The 18,051-nt window shown below is 43.0% G+C and overlaps 1 protein-coding gene across 2 annotated transcripts in view; it reads left to right on the top strand.

Annotated features, from left to right (window-relative positions):
• Positions 1-9,871: 9,871 nt before the first annotated feature.
• MAP3K21 (mitogen-activated protein kinase kinase kinase 21) overlaps positions 9,872-18,051 on the top strand; it is a 57,562-nt gene continuing 49,382 nt past the window's right edge. Inside the window, exon 1 of one of the 2 annotated variants that reach the window (XM_054442058.2) lies at positions 9,872-10,971. In XM_054442058.2, the coding sequence (XP_054298033.1) occupies positions 10,155-10,971 (817 nt within the window). In that variant the 5' untranslated portion in view covers positions 9,872-10,154. The remainder of the gene's footprint in view (positions 10,972-18,051) is intronic. The other variant, XM_063671045.1, reaches the window with a different exon arrangement.

The following is an 18,051-nucleotide window of genomic DNA, read 5'->3' as shown; positions in this document are numbered from 1 at the left end:
CAAAACAACACCACAGGGCAGATACTATTATTCCATCATTTTACAAAGGGGAATAAAGACGAGGTTTCAAGTAACAAAGGTGAAGCCAGGACTGGAGTCCATGTCTTCCTGCATATGCTTGCTGTTAACCGCAATGTTATATTCCCTTGTATTGCTCAGCAATTGATGGTGGGTTACACCAAATTATACCACCCAGGTAAAACACACACACATACACACTTGCCCTATCTCCCAAGTGTAATCCAAGATAAGTATGACAGCTGGCATTTCCAAAGTTTCAGGATACCAATTCAGATGCTTTTTGTCTCAAGAAGTTTGGCACGGGGCCTGATATGGGCAATGCTATTGAGCTATTAATAATCTCTAAAATTGTGTGTTTTACATCTAGAAATGGAAAGGTTTGGGGAAAAATAACTAAAAGTTGGGGGAAACATTTTATATCCCAAAAAGTTTTCCATTTTTTAAAGAATTCACTTACAGTTTTTGAGGGAATATTTTTCCTCACCCCTCCCTCTAATCGCTGCAGAGTTTTTCATCTCTCCTCATATCCAGATTTCTCAGACCATTTTTAAGGTCTTTCTATTCTGATTTCCTTTCTCAGCTCCTTCCAAGAAAATATCCTTTTCTCTAGTTGAGTGACCTCAATGGCTGGTGAACCCATAATCATTGTTGTGTGTCTCTATGAATAGTTTCTTCCTCCGTCTCCTCATGATCGCATCACTCCCCCCTCATCTGTTTTTTTTTTTTTTTTTTTTTTTTTTTCCGAGACAGAGTCTCACTCTTGCCCAGGCTGGAGTGCAGTAATGCAATCTCTGCTCACTGCAACCGCCGCCCCCGCCCAGGTTCAAGAGATTCTCCTGCTTCATCCTCCTGAGCATCTGAGATTACAGGTGTCTGCCATCATGCCTGGCTACGTTTTGTAATTTTAGTAGAGATGGGGTTTCACCATGTGGCCAGGGTGATCTCAAACTCCCGACCTGAAGTGATGATCAGTCCACCTCAGCCTCCCAAAGTGCTGGGATTACAGGCGTGAGCCACTGCGCCCAGCCATTCCTATCCCTTTTCACTTACCTACTGCTACCCACCTAGAAAGTCCCCACTTACGTTTCATCTGCAAGACTGTCTCATACTGAGGGTGACCAGCCATCCCAAGACTTCAGCACTGAATGTCCTGTGACCAGGAATCCAGGACATTTGGTCACCTTACACAACCCTCCTCACTGATACCCACCGTCTTTCAGCTGCTCCACAACTCCATCCACTCCACAAAGCCTTTCCCTCTCTCGGGTTGCTATCTCCTTATACTAGTTTATCTTGACTCTGTAAGACCCTCGATGGCAAGGACAACTCTGGATTAATGCCCACCGTCTCCACTTCCTCATTCCTCATTTTTTCACTGTAAACCACACCCCCACCCCGCCATTTTGTACTACTGAAGCTGAATTTGTAAACGTCAGAGGTTTCTTCACCACCAATTCCTGTGGCAACTTTTTCCTCTTCTTCCTCTCTAGGGTCATGACTGCTCCTGCAGGTAGATTAGATCTCCTATGAAAGGGATTATCTTTTCTGGTATTAGCTACTGAGGCTGCTTTCAGACAGGAAACTGAAGTCAAAGCAGGTGCAAGAGGAGAGGAAAAGCATAATCACGCCCTGACCTTATGGTCCTCAGGTCTAAGTGGAAGCCCAAGAGAGAAAGCCAGGTGTTCTGGGTTAATGTGAGGGCTGAATTCCATTTTGTAGTCTCATTTGCCTTTAGTAACATCTTGCTTAAATGACCCAGCTTTGTCTGTACTGCCCGTGTTATCACAAGGTATTGAACAAAGGGTCTTATGCCCTCACTTGAACAAGCGCTTTATTGGCAGAGTTTATTTCCCTTTGTGGACAATTCTCAAATTTTTTTGATCTCAGGATCTCTTAATGTGCTTAAAAATTATTAAAAACCTCAAAGAGTTTTTGTGTATGTGCTTCATAACTATCAATCACTTCTGTATTGGAAATTAAAACAGAGACGTGTAAAATATTTATTTATAGCTTTATTTTAAAGATAACATTAATAATTCCATTACATGGTAACATTAAATACATTTTTAGAAATAATTCATTTTCCCCAAACTAAAACATATAGGTAAGTTGACTGGTATTGTTTCATATGTTTATAAATTTCTTTTATGCCTGGGTTAATAGAAGACAGCTGCATTGTCTTATATGTTTCTGCATTCAACGTGTTGCAATATATTGTCCTGGCTGAAGTATATGGAGAAATTCTGGCCTCACAAAGATATGTATTTGCAAAAGGCAAAGCATTTTTTTAACTTTTTGTTTGGATGGAGTTGTAGATTTACATTCAATTGTAAGAAATAATACAGAGGAATCCTAAAACCCTTCACCTGATTTTCTCCAATGGAAATATGCATAATTATTATGCAATAATTATGCAATAATCATGCATAATTACCATACAATATCACAAATAAGAAGTCAACATTGATAAAATCCAATGACTTTATTCAGATTTCACCAGTCCTACATACATTCGTGTGTATGTGTGTGTGTATTTAGTTCTATGTGATTTTATCACATATGCAGATTTATGTAACCATCATCACAGTCAAGACACAGTACAGTTCCATCCTACAGGTCTCTCATGCTACTGTTTTTATACCTGTTCCTTTTCTCCCTTTCTCCTTCCCCACCTCTCTAACTCTTGATAACCACTAATCTTTTCTAAGGCAGATGTATCTTTAACAGCCTTTTCAGGTAACCATGGATATTCTTTGATACCATACTAAAGCAAAAAAAGTAGTAGTCGCTTAAAGATTAGTTGCAGTGTGGAATGTGAAACCATTGTCAATGAACTTTTCTTTAATACACTTTGAATGGATCTTTTTGCATACTTTGGAGATATCAAAATGACATTGGTCTTTTGGAACATATTGATTCTCTGAGCTATTTAGATTTTCCAAATGTTGCCACATCTCATTATCCAATATCAAAAATCTAATTAATTGATATCACTACCAATCTTATCAGGAAAGTCTTTTAAGTATTTGAAAAGTTGTTGAGCCCATATTAGCAGCTAAAAGCTTTCTAAAATCCTGGTTGTTGCTTGGAAGTTCAAATTTTAACACTGGTAACAAATACTGCCAGTGGTTTTCCATGGAATAAGAGATTCACTTTGTTCATTTTCAAGAAAATGTCTTCTTTTTTTTTTTTTGAGACAGACTCTCACTCTGTCGCCAGGCTGGAGTGCAGTGGCGCGATCTCTGCTCACTGCAAGCTCCGCCTCCCGGGTTCATGCCATTCTCCTGCCTCAGCCTCCCGAGTAGCTGGGACTACAGGTGAAATGTCTTCTTAATATCCAAGTCTGAATAATTATAATTTGTCTATAATCATTCTTTCAAGTAAAAATGGTGTTCTATTAAAAAAAGCAGATGAGATTAATGTACAACTCAAAGAATCACCCAAGTGCTTTTTCTTTCTATTTATTTATTTTTTTGAGACAGCGTCTTGCTCTGTCACCCAGGCTGGAGTGCAGTGACGTGATCTCGGCCCACTGCAACCTCTGACTCCCAGTCTCAAGTGATTCTCCTGCCTCAGCCTCCCGAGTAGCTGGGATTACAGGCGGGAGCCACCAAGCCTGCCTAATTTTTGTATTTTTAGTAGAGATGGGGTTTCACCATTTTGGCCAGGCTGGTCTCGAACTCCTGACCTCAAGTAATCTGCCCACCTCGGCCTCCCAAAGTGCTGGGATTATAGGCATGAGCCACCACACCCAGTCAAGTGCTTTTTCTTTAAAATGTCATCATACTTGGGTGTGCAGAAATGCTTTATATGCATTTCTCATTTTGTCATATAGAATATTAATCACCTGTACTGAAGATTTGAGAGTAAATAAAATCGGTATTTTTTACTGCTTTGTCAGGGACATTTTAAAGTGAACCTGGCATTTTTCTTATACTGCATGTGCATGACACTGAAGAATACTACAGTTTGAAGCCACTACCTTGGTTTGTGCAACTCATCCTTGCTTTTTGCATCAGTGCAAATGTCAACAGAGTGAATTAAAGCAAATAACATTTTCCTAGAATTAGGAAAACAGTTTTGACCTTGCAGACCCCCTGAAAAGATCTCAGGGGTCTCTCAGGGGCCTCGGATCACACCGAGAACTGCTGAGCTAAGATAATAAGTGAAGTAGTAATTAGTTAAAGATTCCCAAACAGAAGGTGATTCTTAAGGGTTGATTCTTCTTTCAAGACCAGCGTTGGAAAATCCAAATACATATACAAAGAGAGCAACCCCATACAGCCATTCCTTCTTTCCTGGACACTAACTTTTTGTCCTCTTTGTCTAATTCTTTTAAACTGTTTCCTTTTCTCATCTGTTTAAATACACATTTGCCACCCAATTTCTGTCTTAGCTCTCTGTTCTTGTGTTATGATAGATGTCCTTGGTGGATTGTGCTGGGCTTGAAAGAGCAGATGTGGTTACAGTACATGCCTATGAGTAGGGCACGACACCAATGCTTTTCTCCAAATGCCAGATTTGGGGGGTTAAAAATGGCACCGAAGCAACAAATGATACATTTTAGGATAATCAAGCACAAGACAGACTCTCATCTGGGACAGTTTCCTGCTCAGAGGTACCAGATGGGGAACAGGTCCCAGAGAATCACACTGGTCCGTGATCAAGGAGGAGGAATCTGAGTTGTGGTGTGGAGGGTTATAGACACTTGGCACTCCTCTTAGTACCAGGCGTGCGACTCAAGAGAGGGGTGAAGTCTACCTAAGCTAGAAGATTCTGCAGACTGGATTCCTCTGGAACTTGATGAGATTTCTTTTGGCAGGCAGCAGAAGGGCAGAGCACAAAGAGTCAGCCAGCATGAATGAAACGGATATAGTTTTAGATGGATGTGCTAAGTCAAAGGCACCCCCACCCTGCCCCAGCACTTCCCCACCCTCGATCTCTGCATGACCCAAGAGCGCAGTTTGCTTCAGTACCTGACATGCTGCTTAGGACATTTCTTCCAAAATACGATTTCCTCTACCCTTCTTCGCCTTTCTGAGTTCCTAGTTCTCTCCCATTCCATCTTTATAATCAGTTGCCTCAGAGCAACACACCAATAAATTACCTTTTCTCTAAAACAATATTCTAGGTCATTTCATATCATTACTATCCACCTAGTTGCCCAAGCTCAAAGCCTGGGAAGAAGTATCTTGAACACTTCCCATAAACATCCACAATTCCAAAACCCAAGAAGCTCTGAAAATAAAAACTTGTTTTTGGAAGGTGGCACCAAAACTCATTCGGCAGCAAAACTTGACTTGAAATGACATAAGGCTGTTTGTGGTGTTGATTTATCCCACTTGCTGAGAATATTCTTACATTTTAGGACAGAAATATTAATGTGTTTGATTATAGGGTGCTGCCTCATACCCCACTGGGGAAAGTGTTAATGAAAGTCCCCCAAATTCTAAAATCGTCAGATGCTCAAGTCCCATATGTAAACTGGTATAGTATTTTCATATAACCTATGCACATCCTCCTGTATACAGGCTTGCTTCAAATTATCGTGGTTTGCAGATACTGCATTTTTTACAAATTGAAGGTGTGTGGCAACACTCCAAGAGCAAGTCTCTTGGTGCCATCTTTTCCAGCAGCATTTGCTCACTTTGTGTCTCTGTATCACATTTGGCAATTATCACAATATTTCAAACTATTTCATTACTATGATATGTGTTATGGTGATCTGTGATCAGTGATCTTTGATGTTACTAATTGTCATTGTTTTGGAGCACCACAAACCACACCTATATCAGACAGTGGACTTAATAAATGTGATAAATGGCTGGCTCCACTGACTGGCTATTCCCTGTCCCCTTCCCTTCTCCTCAGGCCTCCCTATTCTGAGACAGGGCAATATTGAAATTAGGCCAATTAATAACTCTACAATGACCTCTAAGTGTTCAAGTGAAAGGAAAAGTCATACCTATCTCACTTTAAAGCAAAAGCTAGAAATGATTAAGCTTAGTGAGGAAGGCATGTGAAAAGCCAAGATAGGCTGAAAGCTAAGCTTCTTGCACCAGTTACCCAAGTCATGAATGCAAAAGTTCTTGAAGGAAATTAAAAGTGCTACTCCAATAAACACATGAATGATAAGAAAGACAAACAAGCTTATTGCTGATATGAAGAAAATTTTAGCAGTCTGGATAGAAGATCAAGCCAGCTACAACATTCCCTTAAGCTAAAGCCTAATCCAAAGCAAGGCCTTAACTCTCTTCAATTCTAGAAAGGCTGAGAGAGGTGAGAGAGTTGGAAAGCTAGTAGAGGTTGGCTTATGAAGTTTAAGGAAAGAAGTCATCTCAACGTAAAAGTGCACGGCGAAGCAGCAAGTGCACTAGTTATCCAGAACATCTAGCTAAGATAATTGATGAAGGTGGATACACTAAACAATAGATTTTCAATGTAGACCAAACAGTCTTCTATTGGAAGAAGATGCCATGTAGGACTTTCATAACTAGAGAGGAGAAGTCCAGACCTGGCTTTAAAGGACAGGCTGACTCTCTTGTTAAGGACTAATGCAGCCAGTAACTAAGTTGAAACCAATGCTCATTTACTGTTCTGAAAACCCTAGGGCCCTTAAGAATTATGCTAAATCTACTCTGCTTGTGCCATATCAATGGCACAACAAAGCCTGGATGACAGCACATCTGTTTACAGGATGGTTTACTGAAAAATTTTTTTTTTTTTTTGAGACGGAGTCTTGCTCTGTTGCCCATGCTGGAGTGCACTGGCATGATCTCGGCTCACTGCAACCTCCACCTCCTGGGTTCAGGCGATTCTCCTGACTCAGCCTACAGAGTAGCTGGGATTACAGGTGTGCCCCACCACACCTGGCCAATTTTTGTATTTTTAGTAGCGATTGTTGGCCAGGCTGGTCTCAAACTCCTGACCTCAGGTGATCTGCCCACCTCGGCCTCCCAAAGTGCTGGGATTACACATGTGAGCCACCATGCCCGGCCAGTTTATTGAATATTTTAAGCCCACTGTTAAGACCTATTGTTCAGAAAAAAATGATTCTTTTCAAAATATTACTACCCATTGACAATGCATCCGGTCACCCAAGAGCTCTGATAGAGATGTACAAGGAGATGAATGTTGTTTCCATGCCTGCTAACACAACACCCGTTCGGTAACCCATGGATTACAAAGTCACTTTGACTTTTAAGTCTTATTATTTAAGAAATACATTTTGTAAGGCCATAGGTGCCAAAGATAGCACTTCCTCTGCTATGAGATATGGGCAAAGTAAATAGGATTCACCATTCTAGATGCTATTAAAAACACTCATAATTCATGGGAGGAGATCAAAATATCAACATTAACAGGAGTTTAGAAGAAGTTGATTCTAACCCTTGTGAATGACTGAGAAGTTCACAACTTCAGTGGAGAAAGGAACTGCAGATGTGGTGAAAATAGCAAGAGAACTGGAATTAGAAGTGGAGACTGAAGCCAGGCACCATGGCTCACACCTGTAATCCCAGCACTTTGGGAGGCCAAGGCAGGCAGATCACGAGGTCAGGAGATCGAGACCATCCTGGCTAACATGGTGAAACTCTGTCTCTACTAAAAATACAAAAAAAAAAAAAAAAAATTAGCTGTGCGTGGTGGTGGGCGCCTGTAGTCCCAGCTACTCGGGAGGCTGAGGCAGGAGAATGCTGTGAACCCAGGAGGCAGAGCTTGCAGTGAGCTGAGAAGTGGAGACTGAAAATGTGACTGAATTGCTACAATCTCATGATCAAACTTGAACAGATGAGGAGTGGAGTTGCTTCTTATGGAGAGGCAAAAAAAGTGGTTTCTTGAGATGGAATCTACTCCCAGAGGAGATGCTATGAACATTTTGAAATGACAAAAAGGATTTTGAATATCACAAACTCGGTTGGTAAAATAGCAGCAGGGTTTGAGAAGGATCACTCCAATTTTGAAAGTAATTCTATTGTTAAAATGGTATCAAACAGCTTCCCATGCTACAGAGAAGTCTTTTGTGAAAGGTAAAGTCAATCCATGTGACAAACTTCATAGTTGCCTTAAGAATTTGCCATAGCCACTCCAACTTTTAACAACCACTGCCTTGATCAGTCAGCAGCTATCAACATAGAGGCAAGACCTCTGCCAGCTAAAAGATTATTACTTGCTGAAGGTTCAGATGATCATTAGCACATTTTACCTATAAAGTACTTAAAATTAAGGTATAAACATTCTTTAGACACAATGCTATTGCACACTTTATACACTACAGTATACTGGAAACATAACTTTATATATATGCACTGGGAAATCAAAAAATTCATGTCACTTGCTTTATTGCAGTGATCTGGAACCATGCTTGCAATATCTCCAAAGTATGCCCATACTTTAAATAGTTAGATTACTTATAATACCTAATATAATGTAAATGCTCTGTAAATAGTTGTTATGCTGTATTTTATTTGTATTATTTGTATTGTATTGTTATTTTTTGGGTTTTTAAAAAACATTTTTGACCAGCTGTTGGTTGATTCTGTGGATGCAGAAGACCCACTGTAAAACTATTAACTCATTTAGTCTTCCAAAAAACCCTGTAAAGTAGGTACTATTTATTATATTCCCATTTTATAGACGAGAAAACTGAGTCATAGAGAAATAAAGAAACTTGCTCAAGGTCACACAGCCAATAAATAGTTTGATCTGAGAGACAAAGAAAACTGAAAAGGCAATACATTTCTCTTTATGTAACTCAGAATGTTACTGTATGTCCTATCCTCATAATATCTAAAATTGTCCCTCCTGTTATTGGAAGTACAGGATCCACACGTTAGGAGATTCTGGCCTACTACAGGATAATCTAATATTTTAGAATTTTAATAATTAAACTCTTCTATCTTTTTAGCCTCATCACCTGCCACAGTAACCTGTCAACGTCTGGCACCCAGCCTTTGCCAATGCTTCCTAAACCCAAACCTGTGGGTTTCCAGGGAGACTGGGGCATTTTCCATCTGAGCAGACAGTAAAAATAAGCAAGGGATTTACCATCATGGAGCTTCTGGGACTACACTGACCACGGGTCACTCTGCGCTGCGATCTGTAACCTAGTCAGTTCTGAGATGCACGGTGGCTCAAACGCACTTAGCATGGTGACTTGCCACTCGCACTGGCCCAGGTCTGGCACCGTGCTACAATTTCTTCTGTAGCCCGTTCTGAGATTCTCTGTCACTCTCCCAGAACTGCAACTCTCTCTTTCCCCGCCACACCCTAAAGCCCCACATCTTCTCAACGCTCTCCCACCGCTTCTTGGAGAAGCGTCCCCTCCCTCAGTCTTACCTTTGGCTTAATTTAAACTCTCCCGAAAATTTATAGCGGATGACGGCCGATCTCGCCTCCCAGACCATGTGGGCGCGGCTCACCATTGCTCCGGAGCACCTGCGGCGGGGGCGGGGTGGGACCAGCCAGGCGGCCCCAGGGGGCGGGACCGGCCCAAGGTGGTGGGGGACGGGCCCAAGCGCCAGGGGCGGGACGAGGCTCTGGGGACTGGCACAGAAAAGGGAAGTGAACCTGGCGAGGGCGGGGCGGACTGGTGCAGTTGGTGGGGAAGGGTGGGGCGAACCTAGGAAGGCGGGCCCATAGGGCGGGCGCAGACTGGGCGCCCGGGACGGGTCAAGGAGGGCGGAAAGAACCTAGAGAGGGCGGGGAGGCTGGGGGAGGGGCGGGAAGGCCCTGGGGACAGGCCTAGGGGGCGGGCCCGGGGGGGTGGGGGGGCGGTGCGGAATGGAGCCGGAGGGGGCGGGGCGGCCCTGGCTAGGCTAGGGTAGGGTGGGGCGTCCCAGGCTCGGGCTAAGGAGCGCGCGGCGGGCGGGCCGCAGGGCCTGGGCACGACCATGGTGGGACATCGCCCGCGGCTGCGGGGACCGCTGCGGCAGCAGAGGCGGCTGGGCAGGAACGCGGGCCGAGGCTGGGCCCTTCGGGCAGCTAGCCCGTGATCTCTGCCGTCACCGATCGCGATTCCTCCCCCGTTGCCTTCCCCCGGCACCGACGGCCACCCCGCCGGACGATGCGCGCCCGCGGCCGCCCGGGAGGCTGAGCCCAGCCTCCCGCTCCGCCTTCCCCGCACAGTCGCCCCCATGGCTTTGCCGGGCGCCGCGGGCGCGGCCGACACCCCGGTGTCCTCGGCCGGGGGAGCCCCCGGCGGCTCAGCGTCCTCGTCGTCCACCTCCTCGGGCGGCTCGGCCTCGGTGGGCGCGGGGCTGTGGGCCGCGCTCTACGACTACGAGGCTCGCGGCGAGGACGAGCTGAGCCTGCGGCGCGGCCAGCTGGTGGAGGTGCTGTCGCAGGACGCCGCCGTGTCGGGCGACGAGGGCTGGTGGGCAGGCCAGGTGCAGCGGCGCCTCGGCATCTTCCCCGCCAACTACGTAGCTCCCTGCCGCCCGGCCGCCAGCCCCGCGCAGCCGCCCGCGCCGCCGCCCCCGCGGCCCAGCTCCCCGGTACACGTCGCCTTCGAGCGGCTGGAGCTGAAGGAGCTCATCGGCGCGGGGGGTTTCGGGCAGGTGTACCGCGCCACCTGGCAGGGCCAGGAGGTGGCCGTGAAGGCGGCGCGCCAGGACCCGGAGCAGGACGCGGCGGCGGCGGCCGAGAGCGTGCGGCGCGAGGCTCGGCTCTTCGCCATGCTGCGGCACCCCAACATCATCGAGCTGCGCGGCGTGTGCCTGCAGCAACCGCACCTCTGCCTGGTGCTGGAGTTCGCCCGCGGCGGAGCGCTCAACCGCGCGCTGGCCGCTGCCAACACCGCCCCGGACCCGCGCGCGCCCGGTCCCCGCCGCGCGCGCCGCATCCCTCCGCACGTGTTGGTCAACTGGGCCGTGCAGATAGCGCGGGGCATGCTCTACCTGCATGAGGAGGCCTTCGTGCCCATCCTGCACCGGGACCTCAAGTCCAGCAACAGTAAGTGGGGCCAGAGGGAGGTGGGGCAAGACTACCTCCGTGCCAGCCCAGGCGGGCTCCACAGGACATAGTACCAGATGGAAAGAGGCGGGAGTCAGCCTTAGGGCGCCAGCAGCAACTTATGCCCAGGCCTTCAGGGCTCGGAAGTCCAGCTAGTCCTTGGTTACTTGCTTTGGGGCTGGTGACACGCTTAACCTTGACTTGCCTTTGGGTGCTTTTTAAAAAAGCTCAGACCAGGCTTGCTTGTAGAGGAAACATTTGTAAAATACCTGGATCTCTTAGAAACCTCAGGGGGCAGTCTGGCCTTTCAATACCAGAGGTGATTCATCTGGGTAGGACTTTGCAAACCGAGGCCTTCTGCAGATTATATGGAACCCATGACCGTCCTCACCCAGTGGTCTTCATCAAAGTCCCCGAATGCACTCGGGGACGTCAACTTTACAAGTGCTGTATTGAGGTTGCTGTTTGCCTATTCAAAATACGACTTTATGTCTCTTACCTTTTCCAAAGACTTTTTTCATTCAAATGTCTCTCTATGGGCCAGGCGCGGTAGCTCATACCTGTGATCCCAGCACTTTGGGAGGCCGAGGCGGGCGGATCACCTGAGGGTAGAAGTTTGAGACCAGCCTGGCCAACATGGCGAAACCCTGTCTCTACTAAAAATACAAAAATTAGCCCGGCGTAGTGGCAGGCGCCTGTAATCCCAGCTACTCGGGAGGCTGAGGCATGAGAATCACTTGAACCCAGGAGGCGGAAGTTGCAGTGAGCCAAGATCGCGCCACTGCACTCCAGCCTAGGAGATAGAGTGAGACTCTGTCTCCAAAAAAAAAAAAGTGTCTCTACGTGAAATATGATTTTATTATTGGTTCAATAGCTTCTTTTCTCCAGACAAGAGGCACTGGTGTGCACCGTAATGCACTTCTGGGTTAATAACAAGTGCATTGTCCTTGCACAGGTACTTGAAACCTTGAAGACCTGGCCAGTGTCATTGACTTTGTTTATAAATCAGGGTGGATTTTCCAGATGTCAATAAAGAACTGACAAATGATTTAAATGCAAATCCTATGAAACTTTGCTGTATAAAAGAGCCTATAGAATTGCTGTTTGATGTTGGTTCTTTAATATTGAAGATCGCTTCATATTCTTAGAATGAGATGAAATTCCAGGGAAGGTTAAAGGATGCAGCCAGAACTGGCATTGGCCTACAACAGCTAGAGGTCTTTCAATCCTGTGAAACCTGCTAGGACAGGAGCTAGCTCAAGTGAAAACATTGTCCCTAAAGAAGACTGACAACAAGAAATTTACTTGAAAATTACTAATGTAGCATTTTCACTGGGAATTGTAAATAATTGGAATGTTGTAGCTAAGCATAAGCATTAGGTTTTATTTCATGATCCTGCTTCCCCCCAAGTCTCTCTATAATTTAGATTGCATCTGCTTAGGCGATGAGAGCAAAGTCTAACAAAATATGTTAGTGGTAATGGTGTATTCTTAGTACTTTGACAGACCACATGAAAGACTATAGCATTGCTTGCTTTTGAACTGTGTTACAGTAAAAACAGAGTGCAATTTCCTAAAATATACTTTTCTTTCGATAATATATATTTTTTTTCAATAAAAGAAACGTCTGACCAGGTGCTGCCATAGAATGGGTGACTTGTCCATGTGTTCCATAAGCCCTATTTCCAGTGGTGTCCTGAAAGCCTGTGTCTATTAGGAGTTGTCTGCAGAACCAGGTATTTTAAGGACATCAACAGCACCATTCATTCTTTCCCTTGCCTCTTGGCAGTTGCAGCAACTCTGTGACAACACAGAACCCAACATTCTGCAAATGTATCCAAATCATCAACACAAGCAAACACTTGGGTTGTACTGGTCCTTAGGCTAAAAAGTTAAAGGGCCTATAGCTATTAGTTTTACACTGTACTTAGTTTTGTTTGGTTGCAATACTTTTCAAAGTTCATACAACACAAGGTAGAGAATGTTTGCTAGTGTTTTTAAAGCATGTTTTAAAGGATGTTTATCCATTCCTATGGGTTAATCCATAGGATTTATGGATCAATCAACAATCCATAGCAATTATTGTAAATAGTAAATTTTTATAAAGTTTTATAAACTTTTATAAAATATAAATGTTTAAAGAACTCCTATTATTATTAAATGGTAAAAAGAAATAACACGACCCTGGAATAATAACTATGGCCGAACAGTTTTTACTGATACCAGAAAAACTTGTATAGTGGGGTATAGACTACTGTGTATTCAGTAGATATTACATAATTTGATGGTGATTACATGCTGCTACTTAGTTTTTGAAAGACTTTTCAGTCTCAGAATAAATTGCCAAACTTCCCGGAGTATTTTAATTTCTATAATTGTCAGGCAGGATTCCCTTTGCTTTAAATTGTTGCACTCTTATAAAAGACTTAATTAGCTAGTCACTAGCCTGGCAAAGTATTTGTTACAATATGACCATTGTCATAGTTATTTAATTACTATAAAGTGAAAAGTTTGACTAGGGTCTAGAATGTGCAAACCATGGTGCCTCACACATGGTCTTTATTCTGAATGTCTGATTTTATTTGTTCAATGAATAAATGCAGATTTGAAATTCTCTGCTGATATATGAAGCTATAACTTCTTGTTTAGACTTTTGAGTATAACAGATACTGTATTGCAGTATGTTTTGTTTGATTTTATTGGATATTTGCTAATGGTGGTAGTGAGTTAGTGATAACGTAAACAAGGTTTTAAAAATCAATATTGAATTTCATTTTCACTCCGAAGTGTACTCATGTACCAAAGAGCTAATAGAAGACTACTTGGAGCCATTTCAGTGGAAATTACTGTTTTAAACAAACATTTAAATTTGTCTAGAGAATATGTTACTCTTGACAGATTTTCTTTTATCTTTTCTAGTAGATCTTCTTAAGTTTTATCATATCTTGTGACGGAATGTCTATGTCTAGATAATAGCTGATATGTTGTGAATGATATAAACAACTTTGTCCCTTTTCTAACAGGTAGCAACAGGTTGAAAGTTGTGCCAAGTTAGCAAGCTTTAAGCAACATTTATGTTTTAAATAAATACTAGGCCCTGTAACTCCCTCCTGGATGCAAAATAAGTAGAAAATACTTTATATAAGTCTACCTATAGGCACCCCCCAGAGAACAATACAAGGCAACTTTGAGTTACTGTGAAAATCGCCAGTGTTATACACATTTACAGAAGAGAGAAACATTGTGGAGAGCTGGAACTCATTTAACACTTTTGGAATGCCCACCTTGTGCCAGTCACTTCTGGGCCTCAGGGATATTGGCAAGCCAGACATCAATGACAACAAATCTGCCATCATAGAGCTTAGTCTAACAGGGAAGATAGATGGCAGTCACATAATAACAAATAGATTAGTAAGTGCCGTCAAGAAAATTAAGCATGGTAACGGGTGGAGCGTGGTAGAGTGGAGGATGGGGGTGCTGTTTCACACAGGGGCTCTCCAGGGAAGGCACTCCGAGGAAGGGCCACGAATTCGTCAAGCAAAGACCCAGGCAAAGGAAAGAGGAAGCAAAAATGAGGCTTCCATGTTGGAGGCCTGAGGAGAAGGCTGGTGAGGAGACACATGCATGGGGCAGGACTGGCAGGCCTCCGTCTGCTGTGCAGAGGTTTCACTTGGAGTGATGGCACTGGCTTCTGTGAAGAACGGACTGCAGTGGGCTCAAGTGATGGCTTTCAAGGTTGTCTCTATAAGAGGAGGCACTGACTCTGCCCAGAGCAGTAGCAATGGAAGTATTTTGCAGGGAGGTTACCAGGGGGCAGTGAAGATAAAATACTGCAATATAAGAATTACTCAGGATGGTTTGAAATGTTAGAATTTCGTTGAAGAGTTTTATTTATCAAATTGCAGAAGTGCAGGATTGAAATAAGATTATGTGGCATCATTTATGGTTTCCTTTTTCTTTTTGTGATATTGCTTATCGTGTTCTATTTTTTTTTCTTAAGAGGAAATAAACTTTCCATGGGGAACTGAGCCACAAATTATGGTAGCTACTTACTTTTATACTTTTTATGTTAGTGATTAAGCATTTATTATCTCAATTTTTTTTAGTCTTTTAGGAATAATTATTATCGATCTACAGTATTATTTACAACTACAACTACATCTACAATAGTTGTATTTATTATGAAATGCCATTTGGAGCTCTTACTATGACAAACTGCAAAAGGAATATAAATTTTGTTTTAGCTTTTTTCATTAGTATTGTGTAAATAAAAGAACTATCTGAGAAAATTATGGAAAATGTAATCTCCAAATAAGATGTTTAAATAGCTCATCAGAGTGATTTGGGAAAGCTACTAATTTCACTATTATCAGTTATAAGACATAAGTCCCCTTCTCTCTTCTGTTCTTATACTCAGGACACGTAGCTTAATGCTATAGCTGCTTCCTGTTCCAGGAGGCACCGAGAAGTCAGTCCAGATGTCCCAATGGTAACTGAGATCTACATCTGCTTTTGAAACAAAGTTAGTGAAAGGTTAGACTTTTAGAAGAATAGCAATCACAGAAGAGTCACCACATCTTCCCCCATCATTTTCATGCTTGCGTATGAAAAAGTAAGTAGCTGGCCAGGTGTAGTGGCTCATACCTATCTATCATCCCGGCACTTTGGGAGGCCAAGGTGGGAGGATCGCTTGAGCCCAGGAGTTTGAGACCAGCTTGGGGAACATGGTGAGACTCTGGACTACAAATATTAAAATTAAAAAAAAAAATAGGCAATGTCTTATTTTTTTGTAGTTGTGAGGGGTGTAGCTAGTTAGTTCTGAATTATGCAAAGTATCCGTATTTGATCAGTTTTGTAATCATTATCAAGTATATCAAAGCAGGGTAAAGGAGACAGAGGAAAGTATTTATCTGCTCTACCCATTTAAGAAGGTCATTTGTAAGCCCTGCTTTCTGACACTAGCATTTAAGTGCTAAACCTATCAGAATAGTGCAGCTAAGGGAAAGAGCATTGGCTTTTTTTTTGTTTGTTTGTTTGTTTTGAGACAGAGTCTCACTCTGTCGTCCAGGCTGGAGTGCAGTAGCAGGATCTCGGCTCACTGCAAGCTCCACCTCCCGGGTTCACGCCATTCTCCTGCCTCAGCCTCCCGAGTAGCTGGGACTACAGGCACCCGCCACCATGCCCAGCTAATTTTTTTTGTATTTTTAGTAGAGATGGGGTTTCACTGTGTTAGCCAGGATGGTCTCGATCTCTTGACCTCGTGATCCGCCCGCCTCGGCCTCCCAAAGTACTGGGATTACAGGCGTGAGCCACCCTGTCCAGCCTTTTTTTTTTTTTTTTTTTTTTTTGTAATACAAGGTCTTGCTGTGTAGCCCAGGCTGGTCTCAAACTCCTGGACTCAAGCCATCATCCTTCTTCCTCAGCCTTCCAAAGTGCTGGGATTACATGTAAGAGCCAACACCTCTGGCTCTATCTAGCATTGCCTTTAAAGTCAGATGTGGATTTGAATATCAGTGTCCTCATTTACTAGCTGTGTGACCTTGAGCAAGTTATATAACTTCATTGAGACTGATTGTCTTGATTTCTGATACTGTATTTGTTTCTTGGGAGATTTGTCAGAAGTCCTGTAGGGAAAATCTGTTTAATGTTTCTTAACCCATTAAAGCCAATTAGGTAAATACTGGCATAAAAACATATGGCGTTTTCAGGGAACAATGAGTAGTTAGGTGTAACTAGAATGAAAAGTGGAGAAAGGGTTTTTTTGGGGGGGGAAGGAAACAGGCATTTAGCATGTGGTCAGGCAGTGAGTGCCATGGATGCCATGCTAAGATGTGTGGACTATTTAAGAGGCAAGGGAGAGCCATTGATGGTTATTGAGGAGTAGTGTAGTATGATCTGCTGCAAGAAAACACATCTACAGAGAGACAAACATAAGCTTGGGGTCATTGCTTTATGACTGTACTATCATAGATTGTCAGAATGGCAATAATAAAAACTAAAATAATTTACTTAGACATTGGTTTGACCACATTGTTTATCATTTACAATCTAAGCCTAGTTTTTAGCATCACAATTTGTTTACTGAATTAATTTAGACCACATTTTCTCTCTGATTTCTTTCTTTCTTTCTTTCCTTTTTATTATACTCTAAGTTCTAGGGTACATGTGCACAACATGCACGTTTGTTACATTTCTAACTACCTCCAAAATTAGAAAATATTCTCTAGCTTTACCATGTCAGGCTGATGATCTTAACTCCAGATGTTAATGACTGTCCCCAAACCCTCTGAGGCTCCCCAAACCCTCTGAGGTAATCCAGGGCTTCCAAAAAGTAGAAGCACCCCAATGAAGGAATTTTAATGGGCAGCAGGTTTTGTGGGGGACCTGGGAGAGCTGTTGGCTTTATTTTGGAGCCTGAAACTTAAATTTGTACAGTTGACCCCTAGGCAGTGTGAATTTAGTTTTTAAAATTCATCTTCTCCAAATATTGCTTCATGTTGGGTGCTTTTAACTAAATAATAGTATTAATAATTGCAAAAACCACAATTACTTGTACACAAACCTAATAGTAACAAGATGTTTTTAACATTTATTTAGGGCATATTAGATGCTGAGCACTACTCACAATTTATCCTCATTTATTTGTCACTACAACCTTTTGAGGTGGCACTCTAATTATCCCCAATTTACAGGTAAAAAAAAAAAACTGAACTCAATGATTAATTGACTTGATCAAAGTCATTCAACCCATCAGAGGGGAGTGCTAAGAATTAAATCTGAGACCTCTGATCCTGGAACTTGTGTTTTATTGTCTCCGTATATTGCCTGAATTAACAGCTCTCAAATATTTGCTTTCAGGACTCCCAAAGAGCTTTGATTTATAGCAATTGATATTTATCATATTAGAAATTTAAGATGATACATTTTAAAAATGTTTAATAATATGAATATAACAATAGACCCTATTACATCTTAACATAGCATTTGTAATGGGAAAACCCCCATATTTTCCAAAACAAATTTAATGAGGATGGTGGCATTTCTTTGCACTTGTGTAGTTCACTTTAATGCCAGACTTTG

This window comes from Pongo pygmaeus, chromosome 1 (genome assembly GCF_028885625.2).
Source record: "Pongo pygmaeus isolate AG05252 chromosome 1, NHGRI_mPonPyg2-v2.0_pri, whole genome shotgun sequence".
NCBI classification, from domain to species: domain Eukaryota; kingdom Metazoa; phylum Chordata; class Mammalia; order Primates; family Hominidae; genus Pongo; species Pongo pygmaeus.
The sequence above is the reverse complement of the archived record's forward strand: the minus strand, read 5'-3'. Positions and strand labels throughout refer to the sequence as shown.